This window comes from Salvelinus namaycush, chromosome 2 (assembly GCF_016432855.1).
Source record: "Salvelinus namaycush isolate Seneca chromosome 2, SaNama_1.0, whole genome shotgun sequence".
Classification (NCBI taxonomy): Eukaryota; Metazoa; Chordata; class Actinopteri; order Salmoniformes; family Salmonidae; genus Salvelinus; species Salvelinus namaycush.
In genome coordinates, this window is record NC_052308.1 from 11,816,602 (window position 1) to 11,844,256 (window position 27,655).

The window sequence follows — 27,655 nt, forward strand, 5'->3', positions numbered from 1 at the left end:
GATATACAACAACTATCGCGGTACAGGCAATTCATGTTTTGCACACAACCATAAGAGCACAGACTATAAACAAGGAAGACGCAATCATAACGCTTTTGGATATAGACAAAAATGGAGCAGAGACATTCTCACATTTACAACTTATCAGTCATACAATAATACGTGCTCTGACTGTCAAGACAGAATAACCGAAGTAGCAATGCAGGTGAGTTTGAAGTCATTGGGTTATGTAGATCGACCCCTAGCCCTGGGGTGTATTCATTACGCCGATTGCAAAACGATTTGCAACAGAAACCACTTACACTAAACTAGTTAGGTTTTGTTAAACACAAGTTGTAGTTCAGCAGTCTTCCTCTTAAAACAAATGTGTCTAAAAGAAGTTAAGGAAACCCGGGGACTTCACTCTCCACTTTAGAACAATGGAAGCATTTAAGACAAAACGCTTTGCAACTGAATACACCCATGGGCAAAATCCACATATCCAATCAGAGGGCAGGGTGGGGTATTCCCATAATACCCATCCAATCATTTTCAGATACACTGAAAACGTGTAGCTCCGAGAACATGGTTTAAATGGCTACCTAGAAATGTTTTGTTTTTTAGTGGTGGTAGTTGTCATTCAGAGAGACATTTGCCTCCCCATCACATTACCAGCTTGCAGGTGATAGCCTAGCCAACGACAGGTGATGAGCACATGGAAAACAAATTGTGTACTGTGCTTCCCATCTTGACGTTAGTGACGTACAAGTAATAGCCAAAATAAATGAAACACTTGAGTAAATGAGGGATACAAAGTGTATTGAAAGCAGGTGCTTCCACACAGGTGTGGTTTCCATTAGTTAATTAAGCAATTAACATCCCATGCTTAGGGTCATGTATAAAAAAAATTAAAAGTCCAGTTTCCCATCATGGTGGTCTCAAAATAAACAATCGGGTTTAAAGGATGTATGTGTCTGTCAAGTCACCAGATCTCAACCCAATTGAACAATTATGGGAGATTTTGGAGCGGCGCTAAGACAGCGTTTTCCAACCTCAAAACACCAAATGATGGAATTTCTCATGGAAGAATGATCCCTCCAAAGAGTTCCAGACATTTGTAGAATCTGCCAAGGCGCATTGAAGCTGTTCTGGCGGCTTGTGGTGGCCCAACGCCCTATTAAGAAATGTTATGTTGGTGTTTCCTTTATTTTGGCAGTTCGCAGTATGTGAGTGAGGTTTGAATATTCAGCACTCATCCACCCTGCCACAAGGTGGATCTGTTCTCATTCCAGTCAAGTCATTCCAGTCAGTTTTTAATACCTAGTCGCTCAAATTGAATACTGCTGTGTTTTGACCCTGGGTAGTAGCTGATTGTACATCTAAAAAGACAAACACGCAGACTGCTCACTTTTCCTGCCCTTTGGTCAAGCTTGAGTCAATCATTACACAGAGTGTACACATTCAACTTGAGTTGAGCTCTGTCCAGATTTTGCCACACTGCCTTAGTGCTGATCCCAACTCTGCAATACACAGCTCTCACACGGAGCACAGAGGAAATCCAGAGGTTCACCATACCCGGTGTACAGGTAGGCAACCTCTGTAGGATTCAGTCACAATGACTTGTCAACTAAATGCAGAGACTATGGGGTTATCCGACGTGTTGGGTGGGCATCAAGGCAAGTGACAAAGTTGACCTACTATCTGGATTCTTTTGGGTGTCCTCCTTTTGGTAAATAACCAGTAAAATCAGAACAGCAGAAAGAAACAGCAGTCATAATTTACAGTACATCCTGTGATCCAGAAACATGGTTTTTGCCTTTTCTCTCCTGTCCGCTAGGTGCTCCCTGCAAGGACAGCCTGATGGCTTGTGTTGTGTCCCTGTATCGGCCTTTATCTTTACTGGCCCCTGTGGGGGTGAGGCGAGCCATAGTTTGCAGAATGTCACTGGACATGCGAGCACGGGAGGTGTTTGCTACGGCTATCGAAGCTGTGCAACCAGACATTGTGGTGCGGCGGAGTCTGGAGCGTACAGGAGACACCCTCCTAGTGAATGGACGCAGCTTCACGCTAAAAAACAACCTTCACCTGGTAGGCTTTGGCAAAGCTGTGCTGGGCATGGCTGCCGAGGCAGAGAGGATTGTGGGGGACCACTTGGTGAGAGGAGTGATCAGTGTGCCACACGGCATTCAGGAGACAATACGGCAGCATGGGAAAGAGTAAGCAACTCAAACTAGAACCAGATTGTTTGTGGGTGGGATGAGTTTGGTTGGTAAATTAATTCTTAATCTGTTTTAATTCCACCTCAGCCAGATGTTGTTGAAGGATGGAAGTCACATCACAGTGATGGAGGGAGCTAAACACAACCTGCCAGATGCTGATGCCCAGAGGGCAGCCGAATGTATCAAGGAGCTGGTCAGCACATTAACAGAGAATGACATGTTGCTTGTACTCATCTCAGGTAAACTGATACCAAACTACTAAATCATGTAACTATGTCACACAAACTAGTCATTACTCAATTTGAATCACTGAAGCTACAGGTTGTCCATGTGTGTGTGTGTGTGTGTGTGTGTGTGTGTGTGTGTGTGTGTGTGTGTGTGTGTGTGTGTAGGAGGAGGGTCTGCACTCTTGCCTGCACCAGTCCCACCAATCTCTCTTCAAGAGAAACAGGATGTTACACGCAGACTGGCTGGTGCTGGTGCCACCATTCAGGAGCTTAACTCTGTACGCCGTGCCCTGTCGATTTTGAAAGGAGGAGGACTTGCACACTGCGCTCACCCTGCTCAGGTAAGAGCACAACTGTACTAGCTCATTATAGAGCTTTTACCCAAAGACCTGAACTTCTTGCACATTAGCTTTACATTCTGGTTGTATTTGGTCAAATAAAATGTTCCTGTTAACATTTTATAACAGGTGGTGGCCCTGGTTCTGTCTGATGTAATTGGAGATCCCCTGGACTTGATAGCCAGTGGCCCCACAGTGTGGACTGAGGTGTGGCCTGAGGAGATTTGGTCGGTCCTTGAACGTTACGGGCTGTCCTCCTCTCTCCCTGTCTCAGTGAAAGAGGTGCTTGGACGCTCAGCTCCCCGATGGGAGGAGTCTGGAGAGCAGTCAGACAGGGCGGCACATGTTCTCAATGCTGTGATTGGCTCCAATAGCATTGCTCTGGAATGCGCAGGGAGACGTGCGCGGGAGCTCGGATTCCGTCCAGTTGTGCTGTCGCCAGGGGTGTGCGGGGACGTACAGTCTGTCTCCCGCCTTTATGGTCTACTGGCTCGCTTTGCCTGCTCCCGTGACGAGCCCCCTCCTGAGTTGCCTGCTGAGATTCTGAAGCTGGGGCCCGAGACAGGCGTGGAAAGCTGGGACTTGTGCCGTGCCATGCAGGTGCTTGGTGAGGGGCGTGGGGAGGGCTGGGGAGCCACCTGTCTGCTGGCTGGGGGAGAGCCCACTGTGCAGTTGACAGGCAAGGGGCGTGGTGGGCGGAACCAGGAGCTGGCCCTGAGAGTAGGGCTTGAGCTGGGAGGCATGGAGCTCCCTCCGAAGGGTCCCCTGTTCCTGAGTGGTGGGACCGATGGTCAGGACGGGCCAACTGAGGCAGCAGGGGCAGTCACAGACGCGGGGCTTGGCAAAGAAGCACGAGCACAGGGGCTCGACCCTGAAGGCTTCCTCGTCAACAATGATTCCTTCACCTTCTTTTCACGCCTGTCTGGTGGGCAGCGGCTGCTCCTACCAGGGTTAACGGGTACCAATGTGATGGATGTGCACATGCTGCTCATCCCACCAATCCCCATAGTCGTGTCTGGTCGTTGATGAAGACAAGGGCATGACAGCTGTCAATTACACATTTCAGTATGAATCCACACAGAGCAGACTGAGTATATTCAGAGAGCAGCTTTTCAAAGCTGACCATGCCCATGATATTCTTTCCAGCAAGCACTTTTGGAGATCCATGTTTAATTTAAAAAGCAGCAGTCAGTTATGTCTATGATAAGAATAAATGCAGTAAATAGTTTACTTTTGTGTTATTTGTGAAGAGATTGTTTCTGTACAGAGCAGTTAGTCCAGCGGATAAACAAATATACCCAAGACTGTTCCACTTTATGATACAAGTATCAGACATAGTACACTAATACTAGATACCTTAATAAGGAACATTTTTTGAAGATTGGATGCAGTTTAATAAAATGGCTGCCATTCTGATTTCCTATTAGAAGAAAATAGGGTAAAGTCATTCCAAGTAATATCTAAATTACTTTGTAATGTTATCTACCCACTAAATAAACCCCACAAGCAACATAGACAATAACATACTCTTAAGACCTTCAAGGGGGTCATATTGAGGTCATTTTGACCATAGTCCAATTACCACGGGAAAACATTTTGGACTTGTTGATAGAGCCAAGAAATTCCACAGCTGGGGCATATCTAAATTATTCTTGGCTATAGTGCCATTACAGATTTGGTCCATTACCCCCCTGGCTGCCATTTCCCATATGACCACTAACCAGCTGCATGGGGCCATATTGGACAGGATTCACTTGGACATGTTGCCATAAAAAATGTGGTACTTTACAGCCCAATGATGGTTTAAAATGTTTGAGGGGTCTGGGAAAACACAAAATGGCTCACAAACACCATATATACTTATCCTTTAAACTTGTGGTGAAAACATGTGCCAAATGAATTTTTCCATGACTAGTTCCAATAGTTTTACATGTAAACACTCTAGAAAGTAATTTGGGTGTTCCCTGAAGTCTACTGATTGCAATGATAATGTTTTGTCAATTTTAAAAAGAAAAAAGACAGGAAACCTGCCCTGTACACATCACTTTAGGTAAAACAACATAGGAATGCATTATGTCCAGCAGAGACAGGTAACCCATTATGAGACCTTTCAGTTTTTACACGGTGTAAAAGTCTAAACAAAGATGTCTAGCTATAGTGCCATTGCAGATTTAACCTATTATACTCAGTGGTGAATTTTGTTGACCAAATTCGACACTCATTGATCTCCATACAAAAATGCCTTGCTTGGCGAGAAAAAGAAGAAGAAAAACACCTGCTGGAGAAGACAGATTTTGGGTCCAGTTATCCCTCTCACTTTGGATGTACCTCTCTAATACTACAGAGATGACTTTAATCAACCAAGTTGATTTTCACCTGTTGACTCTCTCAATGCCACACACTTGTCACTAATTATCAGGACTGCCCTGATAGGATTTAAATACAAACTGAAGGTATGAATGAGCTTGTCAAGCCGTTACTCAGTTTCTTTCCAGTTGTGTGTTAAAAGTACATCTCCTATTTCCATGTATCTTTTAGTTATGTAATACTTTTCCTTATTTGATACACTGCTCAAAAAAATAAAGGGAACACTAAAATAACACATCCTAGATCTGAATGAATGAAATATTCTTATTAAATACTTTTTTCTTTACATAGTTGAATGTGCTGACAACAAAATCACACAAAAATTATCAATGGAAATCAAATTTATCAACCCATGGAGGTCTGGATTTGGAGTCACACTCAAAATTAAAGTGGAAAACCACACGACAGGCTGATCCAACTTTGATGTAATGTCCTTAAAACAAGTCAAAATGAGGCTCAGTAGTGTGTGTGGCCTCCACGTGCCTGTATGACCTCCCTACAACGCCTGGGCATGCTCCTGATGAGGTGGCGGATGGTCTCCTGAGGGATCTCCTCCCAGACCTGGACTAAAGCATCCGCCAACTCCTGGACAGTTTGTGGTGCAACGTGGCGTTGGTGGATGGAGCGAGACATGATGTCCCAGATGTGCTCAATTGGATTCAGGTCTGGGGAACGGGCAGGCCAGTCCATAGCATCAATGCCTTCCTCTTGCAGGAACTGCTGACACACTCCAGCCACATGAGGTCTAGCATTGTCTTGCATTAGGAGGAACCCAGGGCAAACCGCACCAGCATATGGTCTCACAAGGGGTCTGAGGATCTCATCTCGGTACCTAATGGCAGTCAGGCTACCTCTGGCGAGCACAGAGGTAGCGGCCCCCCAAAGAAATGCCACCCCAGACAATGACTGACCAACCGCCAAACCGGTCATGCTGGAGGATGTTGCAGGCAGCAGAACGTTCTCCACGGCGTCTCCAGACTCTGTCACGTCTGTCACATGTGCTCAGTGTGAACCTGCTTTCATCTGTGAAGAGCACAGGGCGCCAGTGGCGAATTTGCCAATCTTGGTGTTCTCTGGCAAATGCCAAACGTCCTGCACGGTGTTGGGCTGTAAGCACAACCCCCACCTGTGGACGTCGGGCCCTCATACCACCCTCATGGAGTCTGTTTCTGACCGTTTGAGCAGACACATGCACATTTGTGGCCTGCTGGAGGTCATTTTGCAGAGCTCTGGCAGTGCTCCTCCTGCTCCTCCTTGCACAAAGGTGGAAGTAGCGGTCCTGCTGCTGGGTTGTTGCCCTCCTACGGCCTCCTCCACGTCTCCTGATGTACTGGCCTGTCTCCTGGTAGCGCCTCCATGCTCTGGACACTACGCTGACAGACACAGCAAACCTTCTTGCCACAGCTCGCATTGATGTGCCATCCTGGATGAGCTGCACTACCTGAGCCACTTGTGTGGGTTGTAGACACCGTCTCATGCTACCACTAGAGTGAAAGCACCGCCAGCATTCAAAAGTGACCAAAACATCAGCCAGGAAGCATAGGAACTGAGAAGTGGTCTGTGGTCACCACCTGCAGAACCACTCCTTTATTGGGGGTGTCTTGCTAATTGCCTATAATTTCCACCTGTTGTCTATTCCATTTGCACAACAGCATGTGAAATTTATTGTCAATCAGTGTTGCTTCCTAAGTGGACAGTTTGATTTCACAGAAGTGTGATTGACTTGGAGTTACATTGTGTTGTTTAAGTGTTCCCTTTATTTTTTTGAGCAGTGTATATTGGTTTAATATAATCATCCTTATCACCTTTACCTTTTTACATTATGCAACTTGCTTATGTCTCTCCTTTTTTTCAGAACCACACACAAATCCAACTTTACCATGTCCAACCACAAGTCCATAATAAATGTGAACTTTGGCTCTGTCTCCTTGCTCTCTGACCAGAGCAGAGTAAATCTAGATGGTTGTACAGTCATCTCAAATAAAACTGAAGGACCATGGCGTTACTCTGGACCCTGATATCGCCTTCGATGAACGTGTCAAAAATATTTCAGGAGCAGCCTTTTCTCATCTTCTTAACATTGCAAAAATCAGAAACGTCTTGTCTAAATTTGATGCAGAAAAGCTCATCCATGCATTTGTCACTTCAAGATTAGACTACTGCAATGCTTGACTCTCCGGCTACCCGGATAAGGAACTAAATAAACTTCAGTTAGTGCTAAATACAGCTGCTGTAATCTTGACTACAACCCCAAAATGTGATCAGTGCTAGCCTCCCTGCACTGGCTTCCTGTTAAGGCTAGGGCTGACATCAAGGTTTTACTGCTATCCTACAAAGCATTACATAGACTTGCTTGTTTGTACCTATCTCGCCATTTTGGTTCTCCATTACATACTGTACCTACACGTATGCTACGGTCACAAGACGCAGGCCTCCTTATTGTTCCTAGAATTTCTAAGAAAACAGCTGGAGGCATCACTTTCTCCTATATTGCTTCATTTTTATAGAATGGTCTGCCGATCCATGTGAGAGATGCAGACTCGGTCTCAACCTTTAAGGAGTGACGACTCATCTCTTCAGTAGGTTCTATGATGAAGTGTACTCCGGCCCAGGGGTGCGAAGGCGAACGGCAAGGCACTGGAGTGACAAACCACACTCCGGCTCCCCTATCTCCACTGGGATTCTCTGCCTCTAACCCTATTACGAGGGCTGAGTCACTGGCTTGCTTGCACTCTTCCATTCTTCCTGTCCTTGAGTTTGTGCGGTAGGTTGATCTTCGTGGGCTATACTCAGCCTTGTCTCAGGGTAGTAAGTTAGTGGCCTGTTGATATCCCATTTGTGGGAGATGTGCTTTGCCAAAGTGGGTGGGGTTATGTCCTGCCTGGTTTCCCCTGTCCGGGGGTAACTTTGGACGGGGCACAGTGTCCCCCGACCCCTCTTCAGTCTCCTGTATCCATGCTGCAATAGTTTATATGCTGGGGGGCTAGGGTCAGTCTGCTGTCCTGTGTGATCTTAGATATGCTCCCTCTAATTCTCCCATCCCTCTCTTTCCCCTCCCAGAGGACCTGAGCCCTAGGGACATGCCTCAGGACTACATGGCCTGACTACTCCTGTCTGACCCTGCTAGTCTTCTATCAACGTTTGATCATCTTGAAGAACGATCTGGCCTTAATGGCCATGTACTCTTATAATCTCCACCCGGCACAGCCAGAAGAGGACTGGCCATCCTTCAGAGCCAGGTTCCTCTCTTGGTTTCTTCCTAGATTCCTGCCTTTCTAGGATGTTTTTCTAGCCACTGTGCCTCTACATCTGCATTGCTTGCTCTCTGGGGTTTTAGGCTTGGTTTCTGTATAAGCACTTTACGACAACTGCTGTTGTAAAAAGGGCTGTATAAATACATTTAATTATACCCCTGGTGACATCTATCCAACTAGTTCCCTATCTTGGATTTCTTAGCCTATTTTTCAGCAGCCATATTGGAAATGACGCCAGGGTTGTGTAATTGACCAAATCTGCGATGGCACTACAAACAAAAATACTTATTTAGACATGCCATAGCAATGTGTGAAATTTGGTGGCTCTATAATTTTTTCACATAGCTGCTGGACTATGGTCAAAGTGACCTCAATATGACCCCTATTAAGGTCTTGAGTACTTTATGATCAGATGTATTGTCTATATCTTTGGGGTAATATAGTGGGTAGATAAATTAGTTATTTTGATATTGTTTGGAATGGTTTTACTCTATTTTCTTCTAACAGGTAGAAGGTTGTTTACAGGCTCCCTGGACTGCAAAACACTTTAAAATGTTCCTTAAAGTATCTAGCATTAGTGTACCAAGTTTGATACTTGTATCATAAAATGGAACAATTATGTCACCTATCTGCTGGACTAAGTTGTGTGCTAGACATCATTTTAGACAATGAAGAAAAAAAACCATTAGGAAATTAGAATTTTAAACAAAATTCTTTATGTACCAATCAACTGCACAAGACCATAACATAAAATGTACAATCAATGTGCCTACTCCATTGGACTGCTACAGGTACCAACCTGTACCTGAGACAATAAAAAGCCTTATTGGCCTTCACTGTTTAATATTTTCACAGCAATCAGAAGACAGGGCTGCGTTCAGTACAAAAAAAACATACTCCAACATTCAATCAAATGGAAACGGTGCTGTTCTAAATGGCCAGTTAAAAAACGGGGAGGGGTTGGGTTGTGGAAGGCTGTCAGCATGGCCGCTTACCTTTAAATACGTCACTCACTTTCTTCAAGCATCAACCCGTCACACCCACGAAACAGAGCAAACCTACCGCAACATCTGTTCAAGAACGTTTTGGGGAAACGTGTCATTTAGTACAAACAGATAAACAATGTAGCAAATGTTCAATCAAACTGAACGCACCCCAGTCTTAACTGTTTTATATTTTCATAATCAAAAGACAGTCATTGAGGGCTCAGGCTGTCAAGAATAAGAAATATGAATTTGAGGAAAGCTGCTGTTTGATGTAAGACCTCTATCTCTGACCACTCTCTCTACAGTAGCCTTGCTCCAGCGCAATCTTCATGGATTACTATGTAGCCTTGCTCCAGCAAAAATAAAAACAGAAACCATCTCTCTGAACAGCTCCTTACTCATACAATGTTATGAACATAACTGCAGTCACACCAACCCACAACTCTCACAGCATACAGTTGTTGAGTCTCTCCAGATTCTGTCTACAGATTAGAATAACATTTCATGTAAATCTATATCAATCAGTGGATATGTAGCCAGATGGATATTTGAATGTCTCACCAATAAAAGGAGGTACAATTGTACATGAGCCAGAGGAGCTAAATTTAAAAAGACATGAGATTTAAAAAGATATGGCATATGAGAGAATATCTTAGCATATTACATGGTGTTTGTGTGGAAGCAAACAGCATAACCGTTATATCATCATGACAACCAACAAGGAGAAACTTCTTCAGCTCAAAGGAAGCATCCACAGGCCCACCTCATCAATGAACTCCAGTCCATTTGAAAAGGCACAACATTAGCAAGTCTGTGTCTACTCAGCAACCCTGTCTGATAAGACAGAGAGCAAATTGTATGTAGTCCAACTTATGTCCTGTCTGTCACTCACGATGTGTCTTGAGGTTGTCTCCTGCCGCACTCTCCCTGGCAGATAGAAAACATTATCACAACCATTCACTGATATGAGACAAGGAAAGGTTCACACCTATAAACGAGACTGTATAGTGACTGGGGAGAATAACAGTCAGTATTTGGGGGTACCTGGAGGGAAACATGGATGCTTGGACACCTACCATCCGCTCCTGTGAGGTGCAGTGTCAGGTGTGCCTCCATTCTTTCCACCAGTACCTAAACGTTAGACAGCAATACAAGTTAGCTAGCTAGCACTTCATGGCAGCATGCCTTTCAGACATAGCTAACTAACGTTATAGAACTAAACTTGATGATGGTGGCAATTATTCGAATATGAATAACTAACTAGTTTAGCACTCACCTTGTCGGTAATACATATCGTTCACAGTGTTTCCGTAAAATTTCCAAGCGAAATGGATGGCAATGAGACTGACAACGAGCCAACTAAACAATATCTTGAATATTGACACTCTCATATCATTAGCCAGCCAGTCGTCAACAAATTCGGAAAGAAACGAAACAAACCCGTCCACAATGCGGGATAAAAACTCGAAATCCCAGGGCTCTTCCATTTTATAAAACAACACCCAAAATGTATGCTTTCTCAAAAAACATTTTATCCAAACCAGCTAGCTAACGTTAGTTAATATGACCAAGGCCGAGTAACTGTCTAAACCACTGATGTGTACTATAGCTAGCTATATGAACAGGGGCTAAACGCGTAACAGGTAGCCAACGGGTGATGCGCTGACTGTTTCAAATCACCCCATTCGTCAAACAGATTGAGGAGGAAACTTTCAGTCACAGATGCAATACTATTTGCTTTACTGTTATGAAATACTTTTCATTTCAAATAACCGTACTATTATAATGAGATAACCAGTATCTCATATAGCTAGCTCTTGGTACAGTTAGCTACCTTTTGGGGGAGAATAGAATCCTCCGTGTCAAATCTGAAAGTATATTTTTTGGTCTAGTTTTAGGGAATCGTGTCTGTACATGGCTGCGCATTGACGGCAACCAGCACGAATCGTAAACAAAAAACAAACAAAACAAAAAAGCGCACTGGAACGTACCCTGTCTGTGGGAGAGGGAGTTTCTCCCCTCATTGGTTTATTACTTGCTCCATCTAAATTACCATTGGACAATGAATCCCGTCACCATTGGGATTATGGATGTGCTGTTGTGAGTGGAAAAACAACTTGTTTACCAGTTAGTTATACCTTTCCCCCGATGATTTAACAACGGAATATCCAAACGTAAAATTTGTTTGTTACATTATTTCAAGTTGTGTTAGTATTGTAGCTACATTGATAAAGTTAGGTATTTGCTAAAGCTACTATAGTTAACTAGCTGGCTGCTTTATTGTGTTCGGCAAACTGGGGGGGGGTTGGGAAGTACAGTAATTTACTGGAATGTATTTAGCTGGATGTTACGTAGTGAGGGTAGCTTTAGCCTGCAATAACATCTAAATCATCTAGCTAGTTAGGTACTTAATTTAGTTTTATTTAGCTAGCTAGCTAGATAGGTAACGTTAACTCATTAGCCCAAAATTGTTTTGCCTGCTAATCGTATTAATCCAGTTAGCTAGATAAAGGCATTTTAATTTAGAGCTAATGTTAGCTGTGATGTTTTCTGGTCTGTATAGCGATGCATATTGGCTTCAGATGTTTTAGGAAATTAATTTAGCTAGATAAATTAAGTTGAAGTTCAAAGCGTAGTAAATAAAGCTAATGTTGCCAGTAACAAACAGCTAACGTTACTTACAAATGTTCCTACTACAGGGGCTTTAATCTGATCAAGATCCAGTCAGTGAGTGTTTGTTACCAAAACTAAACACACACTGCGTGTACAACAAATTAGGAACACCTGCACTTACCATGACATAGACTGACCAACGCTGTGTCACCTGTTAAATCCACTTCAAACAGTGTACACGAAGGGAAGGACACGGGTTAAATAAGGATTTTTAAGGCTTGAGGCATGGATTGTGTATATGTGCCATTCAGAGAGTGAATTGGCAAGACAAAATATTTAAGTGCATTTGAACCAGGCATGTTAGTAGGTGCCAGGTGCACTGTTTGAGTGTGTCAAGAACTGCAACGCTGCTGGGTTTTTCACACACACAACAGTTTCCTGTGTGTATCAAGAATGGTCCACCACCCGAAGGACATCCAGCCAACTTTACACAACTGTGGGAAGCATTGGAGTCAACATGTGCCAGCATCCCTGTGGAACGCTTTTGACACCTTGTAGAGTCCATGCCCTGACTAATTTAGGCTGTTCTGAGGGCAAATGGGGTGCGCAACTCAATATTAGGAAGGTATTCCTAATTTTTTGTTCACTCTGTATGTCCTCTGACACTCTCCATAATGACCCATTTTAGGCTTGTCGTCTATCTAGGGCATTAGCTACTTGGATTACCAGTTTGTGGCTAGCTGCGTAGCTCGGTCGCTAGTGGTGTGCTGTTGTATGATGTCTGTTACTGTTAGTTAACTGAATATCAAATGAATGACTAGTATGCCAATGAATGATTCCTTTTCTGTGATTTACAGTGTTTGTGATGTCAACATGGAGAGAGATGACAATCAAGAAAAGGGAGAGATGGAGGAGATAAAGAGTTGTGAGAATCCATCCTCTGACTGCACACTGTCAACTGGTAATGAAATGCCTTTCTAATAGCATGTGATATCTAATCTATAATGAAAGTTAGCTAATCTTTAATGACATCCAGCTGATCTTGACATGTCTCCACTCAGTAAGTAGGGGGATCAGCAGTGTTTGTGATTATTTTACTGAGTTCATTTGTCTGATTTTCAGGTTCTGCTGATCTCACTCCTGCTCTGCCCTCTGAAAATCACACAGTTCCTGAGCCTGCTGGGCCAGTGGGAGGAGACAACGACACCAATGTGACTTTAGAGGAGCCTAAGAATCCACCTCCATCAGATACTATGGGTGAGGAGGGGACCCAGGAACTAGAACCGGCCCCTGACCAGGAACTAGAACCGGCCCCTGACCAGGTAAAAGATGAAGAGACTGATGAGTGCAATAAGACAGAATATCAGAACAGTTCAGGTGGTCAACCAGAGACTGTGCCAGAAGAGGCTTCATCTTCAGCTGAAAATGTGCAGTACGACTCAGGGGAGTTTGTGGTCACTATGTTGGCCAGAGGTAAACTGGAGGAACAAGGTATGGGAGTGAAGGGGATGTCCTCTCCACTGTCAGAGACTGGCGCCCCAGAGGCCCCCCCATCCCACCGTGATGAAGACGTGATGGCTGAGAGCTGGAGGCAGCACAGGAAGCATGTGTTTGTCCTGAGTGAGGCAGGGAAACCAATCTACTCCCGCTACGGCAGTGAAGAGGCCCTGTCGTCCACCATGGGAGTCATGATGGCACTGGTGTCCTTTGTCCAGAGTAGTGACAACATGATCCGCTCTGTCTACTCAGGTGAGACTTTCTAGAATTTCCTTACATTCTTGACTATGACAATAAGGTACTGTAGGTGTTTTTGCATCATACTTTGCTCCTTCTGTACAGCTTTACATCATGCTGTTTCCCTGTGTCTCTACCTCTACTCTTCCCTCAGACGGGCACACGGTGGTGTTCATGCAGAAGGGTCCTCTGGTGCTGGTGTCTGTGTCAAGCAGCCGTCAGTCAGAGCAGCAGCTGCGTGCTGAGCTGCTGTACGTCTACTACCAGATCATCAGCATGCTCACCCAGGCCAGCATCACACGCATCTTCGAACACAAGAAGAACTATGACCTGCGGCGACTGCTGGCCGGCTCCGAGAAGATCCTGGATGGCCTCCTCAACCTGGTGGACTCAGACCCCAGCTTCCTGCTGGCAGCGGTGCACTGCCTGCCCCTGACATCCTCTCTCAGGGACTCCCTCAGCCAGATCCTACAGAAGGCCATCACCCCAAACCTGGTATTCTCCATCCTCATTGCCAAGAACCAGCTGCTCACCATTGTCCAGGAGAAGACGGTGATTGAGGACACCAGGCTGGAGCCTACTGACGTCCACCTGCTGCTCAACCTCATTGGGGCCTCCTCTGCCTTCCAGGCTGGAGAGATCTGGACTCCCATCTGCCTGCCTCTCTTTAACCCTGACTGTTACTTCTATGCCTACATCTCCTACCTGGACCCCCCAGAATGCACTGTGTGTCTGCTGCTGCTCTCCACAGATAAGGAGGCCTTTTATGCGGTGGCAGAGTGTAAAAGGAGGATAGAGTTGGCCATGCTGGCTCAGAGCTCCCTGAGGCTCATTGCCAAGGCCCACTCCTACAGCGTGAGCCAGGTGGGTGTCTCAGACCTCAGGCACTTCATGTACAAGCCCTTTGATGTCCCAGACAACCACAAGCAGCTCACCCAGTTCACCAGGTAGGTGGTATGTTTTGATTGTGCCTGTGTAACCTTCACCCAGTGAATGATTATGAATGATTCACAACTGTCTTTGTCATTTTACTACTTTCTTGCATGTTTTAACTAAATAGTGCTTCTGCATTTCTGTGTTAATGTGCAGAAAGATTAACCTACAAACATAATTACTCAAAAAGTAATGTCAAAGGGGAGATGTGTAGCACAGGAGGCTGCTGAGGGGAGGAGGGCTCATGATAATGGCTGGAACAAAGCGAATGGAATGGCATCTAACCCATGGAAACCATGTTCTAAGTATTTGATGCCATTCCACTGACTACACTCCAGCCATTACCAGGAGCCCGTCCTCCCCAATGAAGGTGCCACCAACCTCCTGTGGTGTGTAGTACATCAAAATATGTGCCTCAGCAGGTCGGATCACATGCAGCCTCCAGTAGGCCTATTGCTTATGACTGCCATATTAACATTACAGAATCATATACATTGAAAGTGTATGATATCCATGATGATACTGATAAGATTGTGTCACTCTCACTGTAAGCGAAGCATGACTTCAATTATTTCCTATTTATCTTGATTGCCATCTTTGGGTTTCTTATTAGACAAGCCGTACCAGTGAGAACCAACTTGCAAAATCTAATAAAACAGGGAAAATAAATACTCACCATGCAATGCTGTGTCTTGCAAACTGAGTTATTGAAAGGCTAACAGTCTGACTTACGTTAGAGCAGCATGATCAAAGTGGGAGAAGCAAACATGTTTTATTTTTCGAAACACACTGTTCTATAGCTATTTCTTTCTGATGTATACAATTGGCCGATATTGCACTGCATAATGTCTAAGGTCTTGCCCTGTCCTTGTTTAAGACTTTTGATGTGCTGTTGATTTCAGCCCAGAGATGGAGGCTCCCTACAGCACGGAGGAGGAGAGGATGCGGCTGCTGGACCTGTACCGTTACATGCACGGTCGCATCCACAGCTCCTCCCGGCCCCTCAAGCTCATCTACCACGTGGCAGAGAGGGAAACCCTGCTGGCCTGGGTATGTCACTCCCACAGGGAATACACGTAGTGTTACTATGGGCAGGTCTATTGACTGAAGCCTGTTTTAGTCTGGAGGCTAGGGTCTCACAAACTTGCATTCTGTTGCAGAGTTTACATTGCAGTATTTGAGCTATGTTGGATTGTTGCTAGCGTTCACGTTGCATACTTTTCGGCTCAATGGAACACAACAGTAATTTCAAGGAATTTGAAACTTATATATTTAAGGTTTAGTTTATTGTCATGATGTAGAACATTGGTAACTAAGAGCTGAATTGCAGTATACAGTCCATACCTAAATGAATAGACAATAATAGTTTAAATGGACCTGCTAAGTAAACTAATTGCATACTCTGTCCATTTCTCTATAGGTCACAAGTAAATTTGAGTTGTACACTTGCTTCAGCCCCTTGGTGACTAAGGCCCGTGCCATTAACGCAATAACCAAGCTTCTACGTTGGATCAAGAAGGAGGAGGACCGTCTCTTTATTCGATACCCACCCAAGTATTCAACCACCCCCAACCCCAGCAAAAGCTCCCGCAAGTCTGACCAGCAGGATTCCACAGATAATGGCTTTGCGTCTCTACTATAGAGCTGGCTAGCCCTGGCTATTCCTCTCTGTCAACATAGTTTATACACTGGTTCTACTAGAAGAGGTGTTTGGCACTGACCACATCTTACATCTTTATGGACTTCATTGAACTTTGACCACTGGACTATTGAAGGATGACTTGCCTTCTTGAAACTGACTCGTATTATTTCTGTACCTTTATAAGAAAGCATGTTCAGTGTTAGTGCTTTTAGGTTACAACTTGGTCAGGAAAACTGTAAGGAGAAAGCAAACATTTTAAAATTGGCTAGTGGTGGAACTTTCAATAATATCGAATTGTTTTTATATTGTTTTATTCTATTGTGACAAAGGTGAGAACTCTTCTCGAAGGCATAATATCTGACTCATTACATACAACTATTGCAATTCAAGCTTTTGTGGTCATTGACACTGTAGCACATTACAAAAATGAAAGGAAGGACTACCTAGAACTACTCCTGAATGTCTTTTCAACTGCCTTGCCATCATACTTATTGCTAGAAACCTTAATGTTGACCGGATGACACATAGGAAATGAATATAAAAAAGTTTGGTTATTGGTGGGATGAACAGAAAATGTAAATGTATCAAAGTCTTATTTTGAAATCGCATCCTCTAGACAACTGGAATTGGAAGGATTACCACTCTTGTATGTGTCTGGATAGTCCATGACATGACCTCTACATGTTCATTGTTCTCAGTTGATACAATTGTTTGACTGGCATGTTGTCTTTGCAATTTAGATTGTAAATAGTGTCGGTGTTCATACTTTAATTATGCTCTGGTAATAAACATTCAGTTACATTTTCTATCCTTAAAAATATTTTTACATCTGTGAGCCACATTTTCCCCCCACACTTTAATATTTGAGGATTACCAGAGTAAAGTACTTGATGACTAAATGCTTTGTCTGGCCCACTGAGATCCTAGATTAGTTCCAATTTGTGGAGTTCTTTATTTAAAGACACTTGCTGCAAATTCTCCCGGCAGATCCCAGGATCAACTATGATGGAATGATGTGTTATTTCATGAGTGGTGGTGGTTCAGTCTTACCTGATTTGACTGTTAGGAATATTCTATCCAGAGTATTATGTTCAGTGAGTTCCTAAATAAATCCCAGGTTGCACAAACCACCATGTCATTTTATAACTGAATGTTAGATTTTAAGACTGAAAACAAACAACTGTTTTAAACAATATTTATTTGAGAAAATATTGTTTGACAGATTTTAGATCTTGAGGTATAATTCAAATGACAAGATCCAGAACTCCTTTGTGCCACCTAATAAACAGTCTAGTAGGCTAGTGCACTTATGCCTAGACAACTACAGGGTTTTGTGCCAACTGACCACTAGGAAACATTGATACAAAGAGCTACAAAGCTTCCTACATATTTTTCAATATTTATTTTTTTAAATAACAGACTCAATTGTCACAATATAAATTAAAATCTAATATTTAGATTTTTTTTGCATTCCTTAAATTACTTTGTGTATTATAAACACAGACATTTACATATATACAAATATGCATTGCTTCTATATATGCACATAACCAAGTTTTTTTCATTTTTTTTCTTCATACCTATGGCTTCAGAGCTCAATCTACAAACCATTTCAAACTAACATTGTGCTTTTCAAGTCATTGGAGGGTTTGCAAATCACATCTTGCCACGGACTGGAATCCCAAGTTATTGACCTTATTGAAATGGTTGCAGTGACCCATTTCCTAAGTCATGACTAGACATTCAAAAGTCCTGTTCCATCAAATAGCTGCAACAAGCACACCACCACCATTTCATATAAAAGAAATAAACCCAGAAATAGCATCAATGTGTAAAAATGTATAAGAAGCATGGCATTTCAATGACAAATCTGAATATGCTTTGAATCAAGCAAATCCCCTTTGAGGATAAAATATATACAATGACTTTCTTTGTCTTGATTGACTTCGGGCTAAAACAAAATGTATATTATTACTAGACTCATTGCAACAGAGTGGTTGTGTAAAGTACTAAAAAGTAATCACAATGAGTAATCAGATTTTATCTTAAAAAATATATATCCTAAAATCCATCTTTTAGGAACTCCTCCTTTCACATTTCCCCCCAATTTCCCAAATTATAACATTCCCCCTAAAAAAAAGGTCAGAGTCAACCAGATCATCACTCATTTAGGTAGTTGCAGCCAAATATATTGGCACCCTTGCACTTTTCTTAAAGAATTCTCAGTCTTCTAAAATAAGTAGAAATTACCAAAGAAAATGTTGGTCTCCAAATGTTATTTGATTGTAAACATTTCAGAACCATACATTTTTTTTGGGAGGGGGGGGCTTCAGTTTACATTTTTTTTTCTGAAAATAAAAGCAAAATACCATGGACAACATTATTGGCATCTACAAGCTAATACTTGGTCGCACAGCCTTTGGCCAAGTTGACTGCAAAATAACACCATAAATGATCTTGCTGCACCTTTCTAGTGGCAATTTGGCCCACTCTTCAGCTGCAGACTGCTCCAATTCTGTAATGTTTGAGTCGTGCCTTCCACCAACTGCTGTTTTCAGATCTCTCCATAGGTTTTTGATGGGATTCAGATCTGGACTCCAGTACATTCCTGTGCTTATTGTTGAACCATTTCTGGCTGCTTTTTGATGTGTGTTTGGGTTTTTGTCCTGCTGGAAGACCCGCACCCTTCAAAAGAGACCCAGTTTTTGGACACCGAGTTGAACACCGTACTCCAAAACACCTTGCAAACATTCAAGGCCCTACGTACCAGAGGCGTCAAAGCAACCCCACAGCATTATCGAACCTTCCCCATGTTTGATTTTAGTGAGGGTGTTCTTTTCTTTGAATGCTTCATTTGGTCATTGGTAAACATAGGAAGACCCCACTCCTGAAAGAGACAAGAAAGCCCTGGGGTTGCTTTGCTGCCTCTGGGGTCCTTGAATGTGTACAAGACATCATCAAATCATGAGATTATCAGGTGTTTGAGTACGATGTTCAACCCAGTGTCCAACAACTGGGTCTCTGTTGAAGGTTGTGGGTCTTCCAGCAGAACAACTGAAATACACATCAAAAAGCAGCCAGGAATGGTTCAAGAATAAAACAGTGAACTGTTCTGGAGTGGCCAGTGATAAGTCCAGAACTGAATCCCATCAAAAACCTATGGAGAGATCGGCACCACTCAAACATTGAAGAATTGGAGCAGTCTGCAGCTGAAGAGTGGGACAAATTGCCAGTAGAACAGTGCAGCAAGCTAATTATTTTTCAGTTAACTTAGCCAAAGGCTGGCCAACAAAGTATTAGCTCCTGCCAATAATGTTGTCCATTCCATTTGCTTTTATTTTCTAAATTAGAATTGTTAACTTAAGTTTCCCCATAGCAAAATGGTGTACAGCAATGTTGACAATCCAATAGGAACATTATTTGAGAAGAAAGTTAATTATTTAAGAAAACTGTATATTGAACCACTCAAATTCCATGTCCACCTACTAGTAAATGAATGAAGAAAATTTTATTTTCTCACTGAAGATTTGTGTTATTGGTGAGGGTTTGAGCAGTCCTAGCCAGACAGTTTGCAGTGGATTTGCAGACTGACACTAAAATCCTTCATATAAAATTGGAGGGGTTGAAAGTGAGGTTCCCCTTGACGTGGTTGATAACGTGGTTCAGGTGTATCATGGCTCGGTCGTATGCCGTGTGTACAGACTTGCGGACGCTGGGCTTCTTGCCCTCCATCAGGCGCAGTTTGTCCACCGTGTCATCCATCCCCATTTGCAGCAACTTGTCCCGTGGCAGCCATTGCCTAAAAGGAAGAAAGAGGGTTCAAAAGAACACAAAAACATACAATAGCAATCAATAGACACACACATCAACTACCCCAAAAAACTGCCTTAGCTAATTAATGTGAGACTAAGCTTTCAGCAGAACACTCGTCTTGAATTTCTTACCAGGTCCTTTTGGTGTCGAAGAACAGCACAAGGTAGTGCCTCTCCCCGGTCTCCTTCTGCCTCCGCTCCCCCAGTTTTAGCACGTCCCCAGGAGGCACGGGGATGGGGATGCCATTGTGAAGAAGCCCTTCCTGAGGCATGTCTGGGTCAACAACCTGGGGAAACACATTGGTAGTTTATGTACCCTGTTAGTCTCTGTGGTACAACAATGGGCGAGTTGCTTTTGCATCGGCCGATGCCACGGTTGGGCAGGGTTTGCACATTTTAGACCATTCCATTGCTCATAAAATGAAAACTACACCCACCTCAGGCAACGAGTCATGCAAAACCAACTCGCTGAATGACTGGTGAGGTCAGCATATACTACATCGGGGCGGCAGGTAGCCCAGTGGTTAGAGCACTGGGCCAGTTGCTGGATTGAATCCCCGAGCTGACAAGGTAAAAATCTGTCATTCTGCCCCTGAACAAGGCAGTTAACCCACTGTTCCTAGGCTATCATTGTAAATAAGAATTTGTTTGTAATGGACTTGCCTAGTTAAATAAAAGGTTTAAAAAAAAAAATGTAAACATCTAAAATGAGGATTGTAACTTATCAACCATTGCTTGTGCCAACCCCCCAAAAATATTGAAAATGAGGCAAACCCTCTTATTGCAATGAATAAGTGACTGAACTCATGTTCTCACCATTGCTGGGTATGATGGATATCCACGACACTTAGCCCAGACCAGGTCGAGGGGTGTGAGCTCGGTGTCACTATCAAAGGGCAAGAGCATACTTCCCCCTGAGCACAAACACAAAGATGTGGGATGTTGAACTGGAAAAATGGAAATGGTTGAGATGGAAAAATTATTTTCTGTAATGATATTTAGAATTTTACAGGATTTACTATAATGTATACATCTATATTTGCCAATACACGATTTACTGGAAGTTGAAATTGGAGCTCTTTTGTCTGACCCTAAGGTCTGTGGTGCCTGAACACACTCACCTGAGCCTCCATTCTGGCTCTCTGGGACTTTAGCCAGAGCTGGTTTACCACGGCTGCGTTTGGGTGGCGGGGGGACACTTTATCCATAGACAGAACAAAGGAAAGAGGTATGTTATTTCTGAACATATTCCATCTTGGAAATCAATCTACATTTCAGAGGTATCATGTGTTTAGTGGGATCCTCACCTATGTTTTTGGTCATTGGATGCTATGTCTGAGGAGTCATCTTTGTGCTTTCCTAGACCATTTGTAAAGCCTAGTAGAATACAAATTCTGTACATCATCATTATGATCTACCCGCTCTTCCCTTATGCAACTCACAAATAAAGGGTAAAGACATGGTTTCCTTAATAACAAGTAATAACTTATTACTCATCGCCTACAGCTTTAATAAAATGACAGAGCAAATGTAAATAATTATTTTTGTATCTACCTTCCACTTTGACAAGGGGGAGGGGCTTGTCTCCCTCGCTGTCAGAGCTGGGCCTTCTGGACCTCAGGCGGTGGGATGACGGTGAGGAGGGAGTGGGGGGAGGGGCAGGGGTGGAAAGGGCAGTCTCACTGGGAGGTTTTGTAATGGTGGGGGAACTGTCCAATCCATTGGTTTTACCCTCAGTGGTCCCTACATACTGTAACTGAGCTGCTCTAATCTTTGCCAGTCTCGCTCCATTTTTAGCTTTCTTGAACAGAACAGATGTCCGCCGGCCAACTCCAATCAAAGGACAGGCGTTAGTGGGGGGACTGGGAGTCTGTGAAGGAGAGAACTTTTGAGAATCGTCCTTCTGTTTGCACGGTGTCGCTGTCTCCTCAACTTCAGCATCATCGTCACTCTGCCCTTTTCCCCCACTCGGCGAGGATCTCTGGCGTTTGTAAGAGCGCCCTGGTGATCTCCGTCCTGCGGTCACAAGGCCCGGTACGGGTGGCTCAGGTGGGGCATCGCCTTGCAGGGGGGACGACGCTGGGCATGAAGGCTCTAGTGTTGGTGGAGAGGCATCTACAAGAAGGAAACATGCATTCACTTTGTTAGAATAATAAAATCAGAAATGCACAACAGCAAAATCATTAGCTAATTAAACTAACACATCCATACCAGAAAGACTAGTAGAGTTGGACAGCAACAAGCCCATGAACAATCAAAGTACATCCCTTTTACCTTTCCCCGGAGTAGAGGCTGATGTTAAAGGACTGTTCTCCACATTGTCCTTCTTTCCCTTTTCTTCCTCCTCTTCCTCTTCCTCTTCTTCTTTCCCGTTGTGCGACTGTGAGCACTGTTGTTTGTGCGTGACCGTGTTGATCTCTCTACGCAGCAGCCGGATGCGTTTGGTTCGTCCTCCACTGGAGCGCATGGATGCCACCATGTCCAGCTTCTCCAGCAGGGCCTTCAGCTGCTCCTCTGTGGACAGGTGGAGCCTGTTGTCTGGATCCAGGAGAGAGTCCACTGTACAGAACACAAAGGCCGTAAAAGAGAGAACAGGTAGATGAGATGAAGGATGAGAAAAATTCATTTCTGCAATGAAAAGCGCGATAGAAATTCAATCAATAATAATTATTTGTTATGTGTTTTACGATTGTGAAAGGCAGATTTTTCACCAGAAGCCATTCCAAGGCCAACCCAGTTGGTGTGCTCTGCTCACCGTCCTCCCAGGTGCATTGGTAGAAGCCGTGCTTGTTGGGAGAGTCTGGGAGGTGCATGCCCGTGCTGGGGTCCAACCCGATGCTCTGCGCCTGTCTGTGGGCGTGGCGGAGGACGGCTCCTCCCACCTCCCGTAGGTGCAGGGCGGCTCGGTGGAACGCGGTCTCCTTGGAGTTGTACCTCAGGCAGTTGGACACCATGAGGTTAAAGTCCCCCTCCAGGTCGGCTGTGGAGCAGTAGGCATGGGCCTCCAGTTTGGCACGCATGCTGGATAAATCCATGGGCTTGGAGATGAACTCCAGATAGTCTGGCACCTTCAATTAAAAACATACAAATTAACAGACTATTCAAGAAAAGGAGGAGACAACTGCAGTACTACTTGCTGAATTTTAAATCAATGCAAAAAGTGACCCATTTATCTAACCCTACTAACCTCTGCTAGATTGACAGGCTGAGAGAAAATCTGTGCTGTGTCCTTCTCCTGAAGCTGGTCCAGGGTGGAACGCAGCAGTATTAACACAGGGGTCAACTTCAGCTCCAGAGCAGCCTGTTGAAGTTTCATCTGAAGGGAGAGAGAGAGAAAGAGGGGGAGAGAAAGAGGGAATATGAAAGGGTGCAGAGTCATTTAAGAAAAGACATAAGAACGATACAGTGATTGTAAAAGTTCATTATTTTCATACGGTATATGCAGATGGTAACTCATGATTATATAATATGTTGACATTTTACACGGTGTCCTCTGACTGAAACAGTACCTGCTCTCTCTTTAGTCTCTCTCTCTTGCGGACGAGTTCCACCAGAAGCCGGGCTCTCTCCAGGTCCTGCCGCAACTTCTGCCAGTACCGTAGCTCCTCCCTCGCCGCACAAAGCTTCTCATCTGGTTCCCTCTGAACACATGCACACACACATTCAGCTTCACAATTTCTATTTCACCATCAACATGAGATCTATAATTGACTTTGGGTCTCTGTCTCCCTCCCTGTATCTTCCTGACCTGCTCAGCAGTCTTGTGAGCCTGCAGATGCGAGTGCAGACGCCGGATGAGAGGCATGCCGTTTCGGGACTGACGTTTCAGCAACCAGTAGTTGTGAAGCCTCTGCATGAACTGGTTCTTCCTCTGGACAGCAACCCCAATGCAAATCTTGTTCAGCCTGTTTACGACATAGCAATAACTGTTAATCATACGTTGGCATCCTTCCACTGTATAGGTGGTGTATTAATAGTTAGTATAAGGCAGCTGTACTGTTACATTAAACATGCTAAATAAACACACAAAAATGTGCTTTCTACACTGAGATTACTACAAGCAAATATAGTTATAAGGAAAACTACTGCTACTGGGAGTGGTGTGTTAGGAGAAGGGGTGTCTGAGGTCAGACCTGTGAGAGGGGATTTGAGGCACCAGCAGCACAGGCACAGCAGAGCGACGGGTCGTCTGACCAGCTAGGCTCTTCTTTCCTTTCTTCTTCTTCTGGCCTTTGGGAGTCTTTTTACTGGGCGGTGCCGGGGGGCTCTGAGTGTATGACCTTTGACCCCTGTTCCCCCTGCCTCCCACCAGCCTTCCCTCCACAGCCTCATCACCTGACCCATCTCGCCGTGACCCGACTGGGGAGTGATTCTCACAGAAGGCAGTCTTCTTCACAGAGAAGGTGGTTCCGTTGACCCCAGTCTCCCGGACCGGGTCAATCTTCATGAAGAGGCCAGCCTTCTGGGCACAGCTGACATGGAAGGCCCGGTAACAGTTGGCCTTGTGGCACTGGATGGACGCGCCCCGGCCTTTCTGCTTGCACAGGTAGCAGGTGAGCTTCCAGCGGGCTGAGGGGATGTTCTTCACCCCCTCCACTGGCTCCAGGAATACCATGTTGGCAAAGCACACCTCTGGGATCCATATGGCACAGACAACATGGGCCCAGCGTCCATCACTAGTCTGTTTGAAGGCACCTCCCCGATTGGGGCAGAGCACACAGTCCACAGGGCGCGAGGGGGACTGCAGACAGCAGCGGCACAGCCACTGGCCCTCAGGGATGTAGGGAACACCGTAACACTCCTGGTGGACGGCCAGGTTGCAGATGTCACAGAATAGGATGACGTTGCTGTTGAGACACTCGTCGTCCAGGCAGACGCAGCAGAAGGCGTCCTCGTCTATGGCACTCTGGGACAGGGCCTGGCTCCGTGACTCCAGGATGGACTCCCTCTCCAGACGGTCGATCAGCAGCTCAAAGGTGTCCGGGGAGACGGACGCGTGGCCATCAGATACTCTCTTCTGGTTGACCATCTCCAGCCAGGCCAGGTCCTCCTCGTCCATGTCGTACTCTGCCTCACAGTCCTGCTCCTCCCCTGACTTCTCTACGAAACGGTAGTAGGCCACAGGTAGGGGAGGTGTGTCTAAAGGACACGGGCAGTCAAGCACGCGGAAGGTTGGCTCGGGGAGAGGGCTTTGGTGAGAAGGGTGTTGGGAGGAATTGGTGTGGCTTTGAGTGTACTGCTGACTGCCAGAACGTCGGCTCTGGTGAGATGAGGTTTTGCTTTCCCTCCTGCGGCCCTTTGGGTTGGGAGGTTTGCGCCCTGGTCTGGCTCTGCTCTGGGTTTGTTCGCTGTTCTCTTTGTTACTGTTGCACTCAACAATGTCCTGAGCCATCATCTCATCCTCTGTGATGACTGGCAGAGGGTCGGTGATGCTGATCCTGTGAAGCCTTCCATCCAGGTCCACCTCCACCATCTTCTGGGCCTGAGCATAGGTCAACGTTTCTCTAGATGGAGATAGCTGCAGTCTATAGGGGGAAGGTGGCCGCAGCTGAACACTGGAGTCCCTGCCCCTCCCCCTCCCTCTACCCCTGCCCATCTCAAGGCCAACTACTCCTGGCCTGCATCCCCTCCTCCGCAGCCTCCTCATGGGGGTTTGCACTAGCTTCCTAGATTGGAGAGGGCGAGGAGGACAGCGAGGAGGACGGAGTTCTGCAAAAGAAGGAAAGAAAAAACCTAATCTGCTAAATTCATAATTTCACAAAAGGTCAATAGAGGAACTAATTAGAAGATATCATTCATAACATTTCAAATGTAGGCTGATTACATATCACATTAGGAGTTGACAGATAAGGAAAACCCACCAGAGTAAATTTGAAACAGTCAAACACCAACTTATCAACATACTATAGCTAATCCACTCTCCAGTGCCAGCCAATGAGATATATTTTTCGAACTATCTTTAGTGCATTCGGAAAGCATTCAGACCCCACGTTACAGCCTTATTCTAAAATGTATTAAGTTAATTGTTGTCCTCATCACATCTACACACAAAAACCGGTTTAGACATTTTTGAAAATCTATTAAAAACAGAACTACCTATTTACACAAGCATTCAGACCCTTTGCTATGAGTCGAAATTGAGCTCAGGTGCATCTTGTTTCCATTGATCATCCTTCAGTCCACCTGTGGTAAATTAAATCGATTAGACATTTGGAAAGGCACACACCTGTGTATATAAAAAGTCCCACAGTTGACAGTGCATGTCAGAGCAAAAACCAAGCCATGAGGTCGAAGGAATTGTCTGTAGAGCTTCAAAACAGGATTGTCGAGGCACAGATCTGGGGAAGGGTACCAAAGCATTTCTGCAGCATTGAAGGTCCCCAAGAACACAGTGGCCTCCATCATTCTTGAAGGTTCCTAGAGCTGGCCGCCTGGCCAAACAATCGGGGGAGAAGGGCCTTGGTCAGGGAGGTCACTCTGACAAAGCTCCTCTGTGGAGATGGGATAACCTTCCAGAAGGACAACCATATCTGCAGCACTCCAGCAATCAGGCCTTGATGGTAGAGTGGCCAGGCAGAAACCACTTCTCAGTAAAAAGCAAGACAGCCCGCTTGGAGTTTGCCAAAAGGCACCTAAAGGACTCTCATAAACAAGACTCTCTGGTCTGATGAAACCAGAATGCCAAGTGCCATGTCTTGAGGAAACCTGCCACCATCCCTACGGTGAAGCATGGTGGTGGCAGCATCATGCTGTGGGGATTTTTTTCAGGGACTGGGAGACTAGTCAAGATCAAGGGAAAGATGAACGGAGTAAAACACAGAGTGATCCTTGATGAAAACCTGCTCCAGAGCGCTCATGACCTCAAACTGGGGTGAAGGTTCACCTTCCAACAGGACAACGACCCTAGGCACACAGCCAAGACAACGCAGGAGTGGCTTCGGGACAAGTCTTGGAATGTCCTTGAGTGGCCCAGTCAGAGCCCGGAACTGAAAATAGCTGTGCAGAAACACTCCCCATCCACCCACAGAGCTTTAGAGGATTGGGTGAAACTCCCCAAATACAGGTGTACCAAGCTTGTAGCATCATACCCAAGCAGACGTGAGGCTGTATTCGCTGCCAAAGGTGCTTCAACAAAGTACTGAGTAAAGGGTCTGAATACTTATGTAAATGTGACAGGTTTTTAGAAATTTGGCAAATATATTAAAAATTAAAAACAGTTTTTGCTTTGTCATTATGGGGTATTGTGTGTAGATTGATGATGGAGAAAAAACAATTTCATCCATTTTAGAATAAGGCTGTAACGTAACAAAATGTGGAAAAAGTCGAGAGTTCTGAATACTTTCCGAATGCACTGTATCAAAACACAAGAGTATGTAGACAACCTTTAAAATTGTGGATTTGGCTATTTTAGCCACACCCATTGCTGACAGGTGTATAAAATTCAAGCACATAGCCATGCAATCTATATAGAAAAACATTGTCAGTAGAATGGCCTTACTGAAGAGCTCAGTGACTTTCAACGTGGCACCCTCATAGAATGCCACCTTTCCA

The 27,655-nt window shown here is 44.7% G+C and overlaps 4 protein-coding genes across 8 annotated transcripts; 2 read left to right on the top strand and 2 right to left on the bottom strand.

The window, feature by feature from the left end:
• Positions 1 to 52: 52 nt before the first annotated feature.
• Positions 53 to 5,223, top strand: glyctk (glycerate kinase). 2 transcript variants are annotated; one of them, XM_039007849.1, is made up of 5 exons: positions 53 to 205; positions 1,817 to 2,195; positions 2,286 to 2,437; positions 2,591 to 2,766; positions 2,893 to 5,223. In XM_039007849.1, exons 2-5 carry the CDS (start codon positions 1,840 to 1,842, stop codon positions 3,787 to 3,789), a joined length of 1,581 nt encoding a protein of 526 aa, XP_038863777.1. In that variant the 5' UTR covers positions 53 to 205; positions 1,817 to 1,839; the 3' UTR covers positions 3,790 to 5,223. The 2 variants fall into 2 exon arrangements, with proteins under 2 accessions (XP_038863777.1, XP_038863769.1); XM_039007841.1 differs by lacking the exon at positions 53 to 205 and adding an exon at positions 1,429 to 1,565.
• Positions 5,224 to 9,077: 3,854 nt separating this feature from the next.
• On the bottom strand, positions 9,078 to 11,186 carry LOC120059084 (T-cell leukemia translocation-altered gene protein homolog). Its single transcript, XM_039007881.1, has 3 exons — positions 10,647 to 11,186; positions 10,447 to 10,501; positions 9,078 to 10,297 (listed from the first exon to the last, which is right to left on the bottom strand). The coding sequence occupies exons 1-3, from the start codon at positions 10,855 to 10,857 to the stop codon at positions 10,255 to 10,257; spliced, it is 309 nt and encodes a 102-aa protein (XP_038863809.1). The 5' UTR covers positions 10,858 to 11,186; the 3' UTR covers positions 9,078 to 10,254.
• Positions 11,187 to 11,439: 253 nt separating this feature from the next.
• Positions 11,440 to 17,100, top strand: LOC120059108 (vacuolar fusion protein MON1 homolog B-like). 2 transcript variants are annotated; one of them, XM_039007920.1, is made up of 6 exons: positions 11,440 to 11,544; positions 12,841 to 12,944; positions 13,106 to 13,732; positions 13,872 to 14,664; positions 15,553 to 15,700; positions 16,071 to 17,100. In XM_039007920.1, exons 2-6 carry the CDS (start codon positions 12,857 to 12,859, stop codon positions 16,290 to 16,292), a joined length of 1,878 nt encoding a protein of 625 aa, XP_038863848.1. In that variant the 5' UTR covers positions 11,440 to 11,544; positions 12,841 to 12,856; the 3' UTR covers positions 16,293 to 17,100. The 2 variants fall into 2 exon arrangements, with proteins under 2 accessions (XP_038863848.1, XP_038863851.1); XM_039007923.1 differs by having other exon boundaries at positions 13,872 to 14,581; positions 16,071 to 16,189.
• A 375-nt stretch (positions 17,101 to 17,475) lies between these two features.
• LOC120059095 (bromodomain and PHD finger-containing protein 3-like) lies at positions 17,476 to 25,561 on the bottom strand. Of its 3 annotated transcripts, XM_039007901.1 has the most exons (12): positions 24,238 to 25,561; positions 23,853 to 24,009; positions 23,614 to 23,745; positions 23,292 to 23,420; positions 22,860 to 23,172; positions 22,379 to 22,663; positions 21,659 to 22,219; positions 21,412 to 21,481; positions 21,226 to 21,302; positions 20,921 to 21,018; positions 20,237 to 20,391; positions 17,476 to 20,091 (listed from the first exon to the last, which is right to left on the bottom strand). In XM_039007901.1, exons 1-12 carry the CDS (start codon positions 25,497 to 25,499, stop codon positions 19,896 to 19,898), a joined length of 3,435 nt encoding a protein of 1,144 aa, XP_038863829.1. In that variant the 5' UTR covers positions 25,500 to 25,561; the 3' UTR covers positions 17,476 to 19,895. The 3 variants fall into 3 exon arrangements, 1 of the variants encoding a protein (XP_038863829.1); XR_005478107.1 differs by lacking the exon at positions 21,412 to 21,481 and having other exon boundaries at positions 19,976 to 20,091; XR_005478106.1 differs by lacking the exon at positions 21,412 to 21,481 and having other exon boundaries at positions 19,976 to 20,091; positions 20,921 to 21,051.
• Positions 25,562 to 27,655: the final 2,094 nt, after the last annotated feature.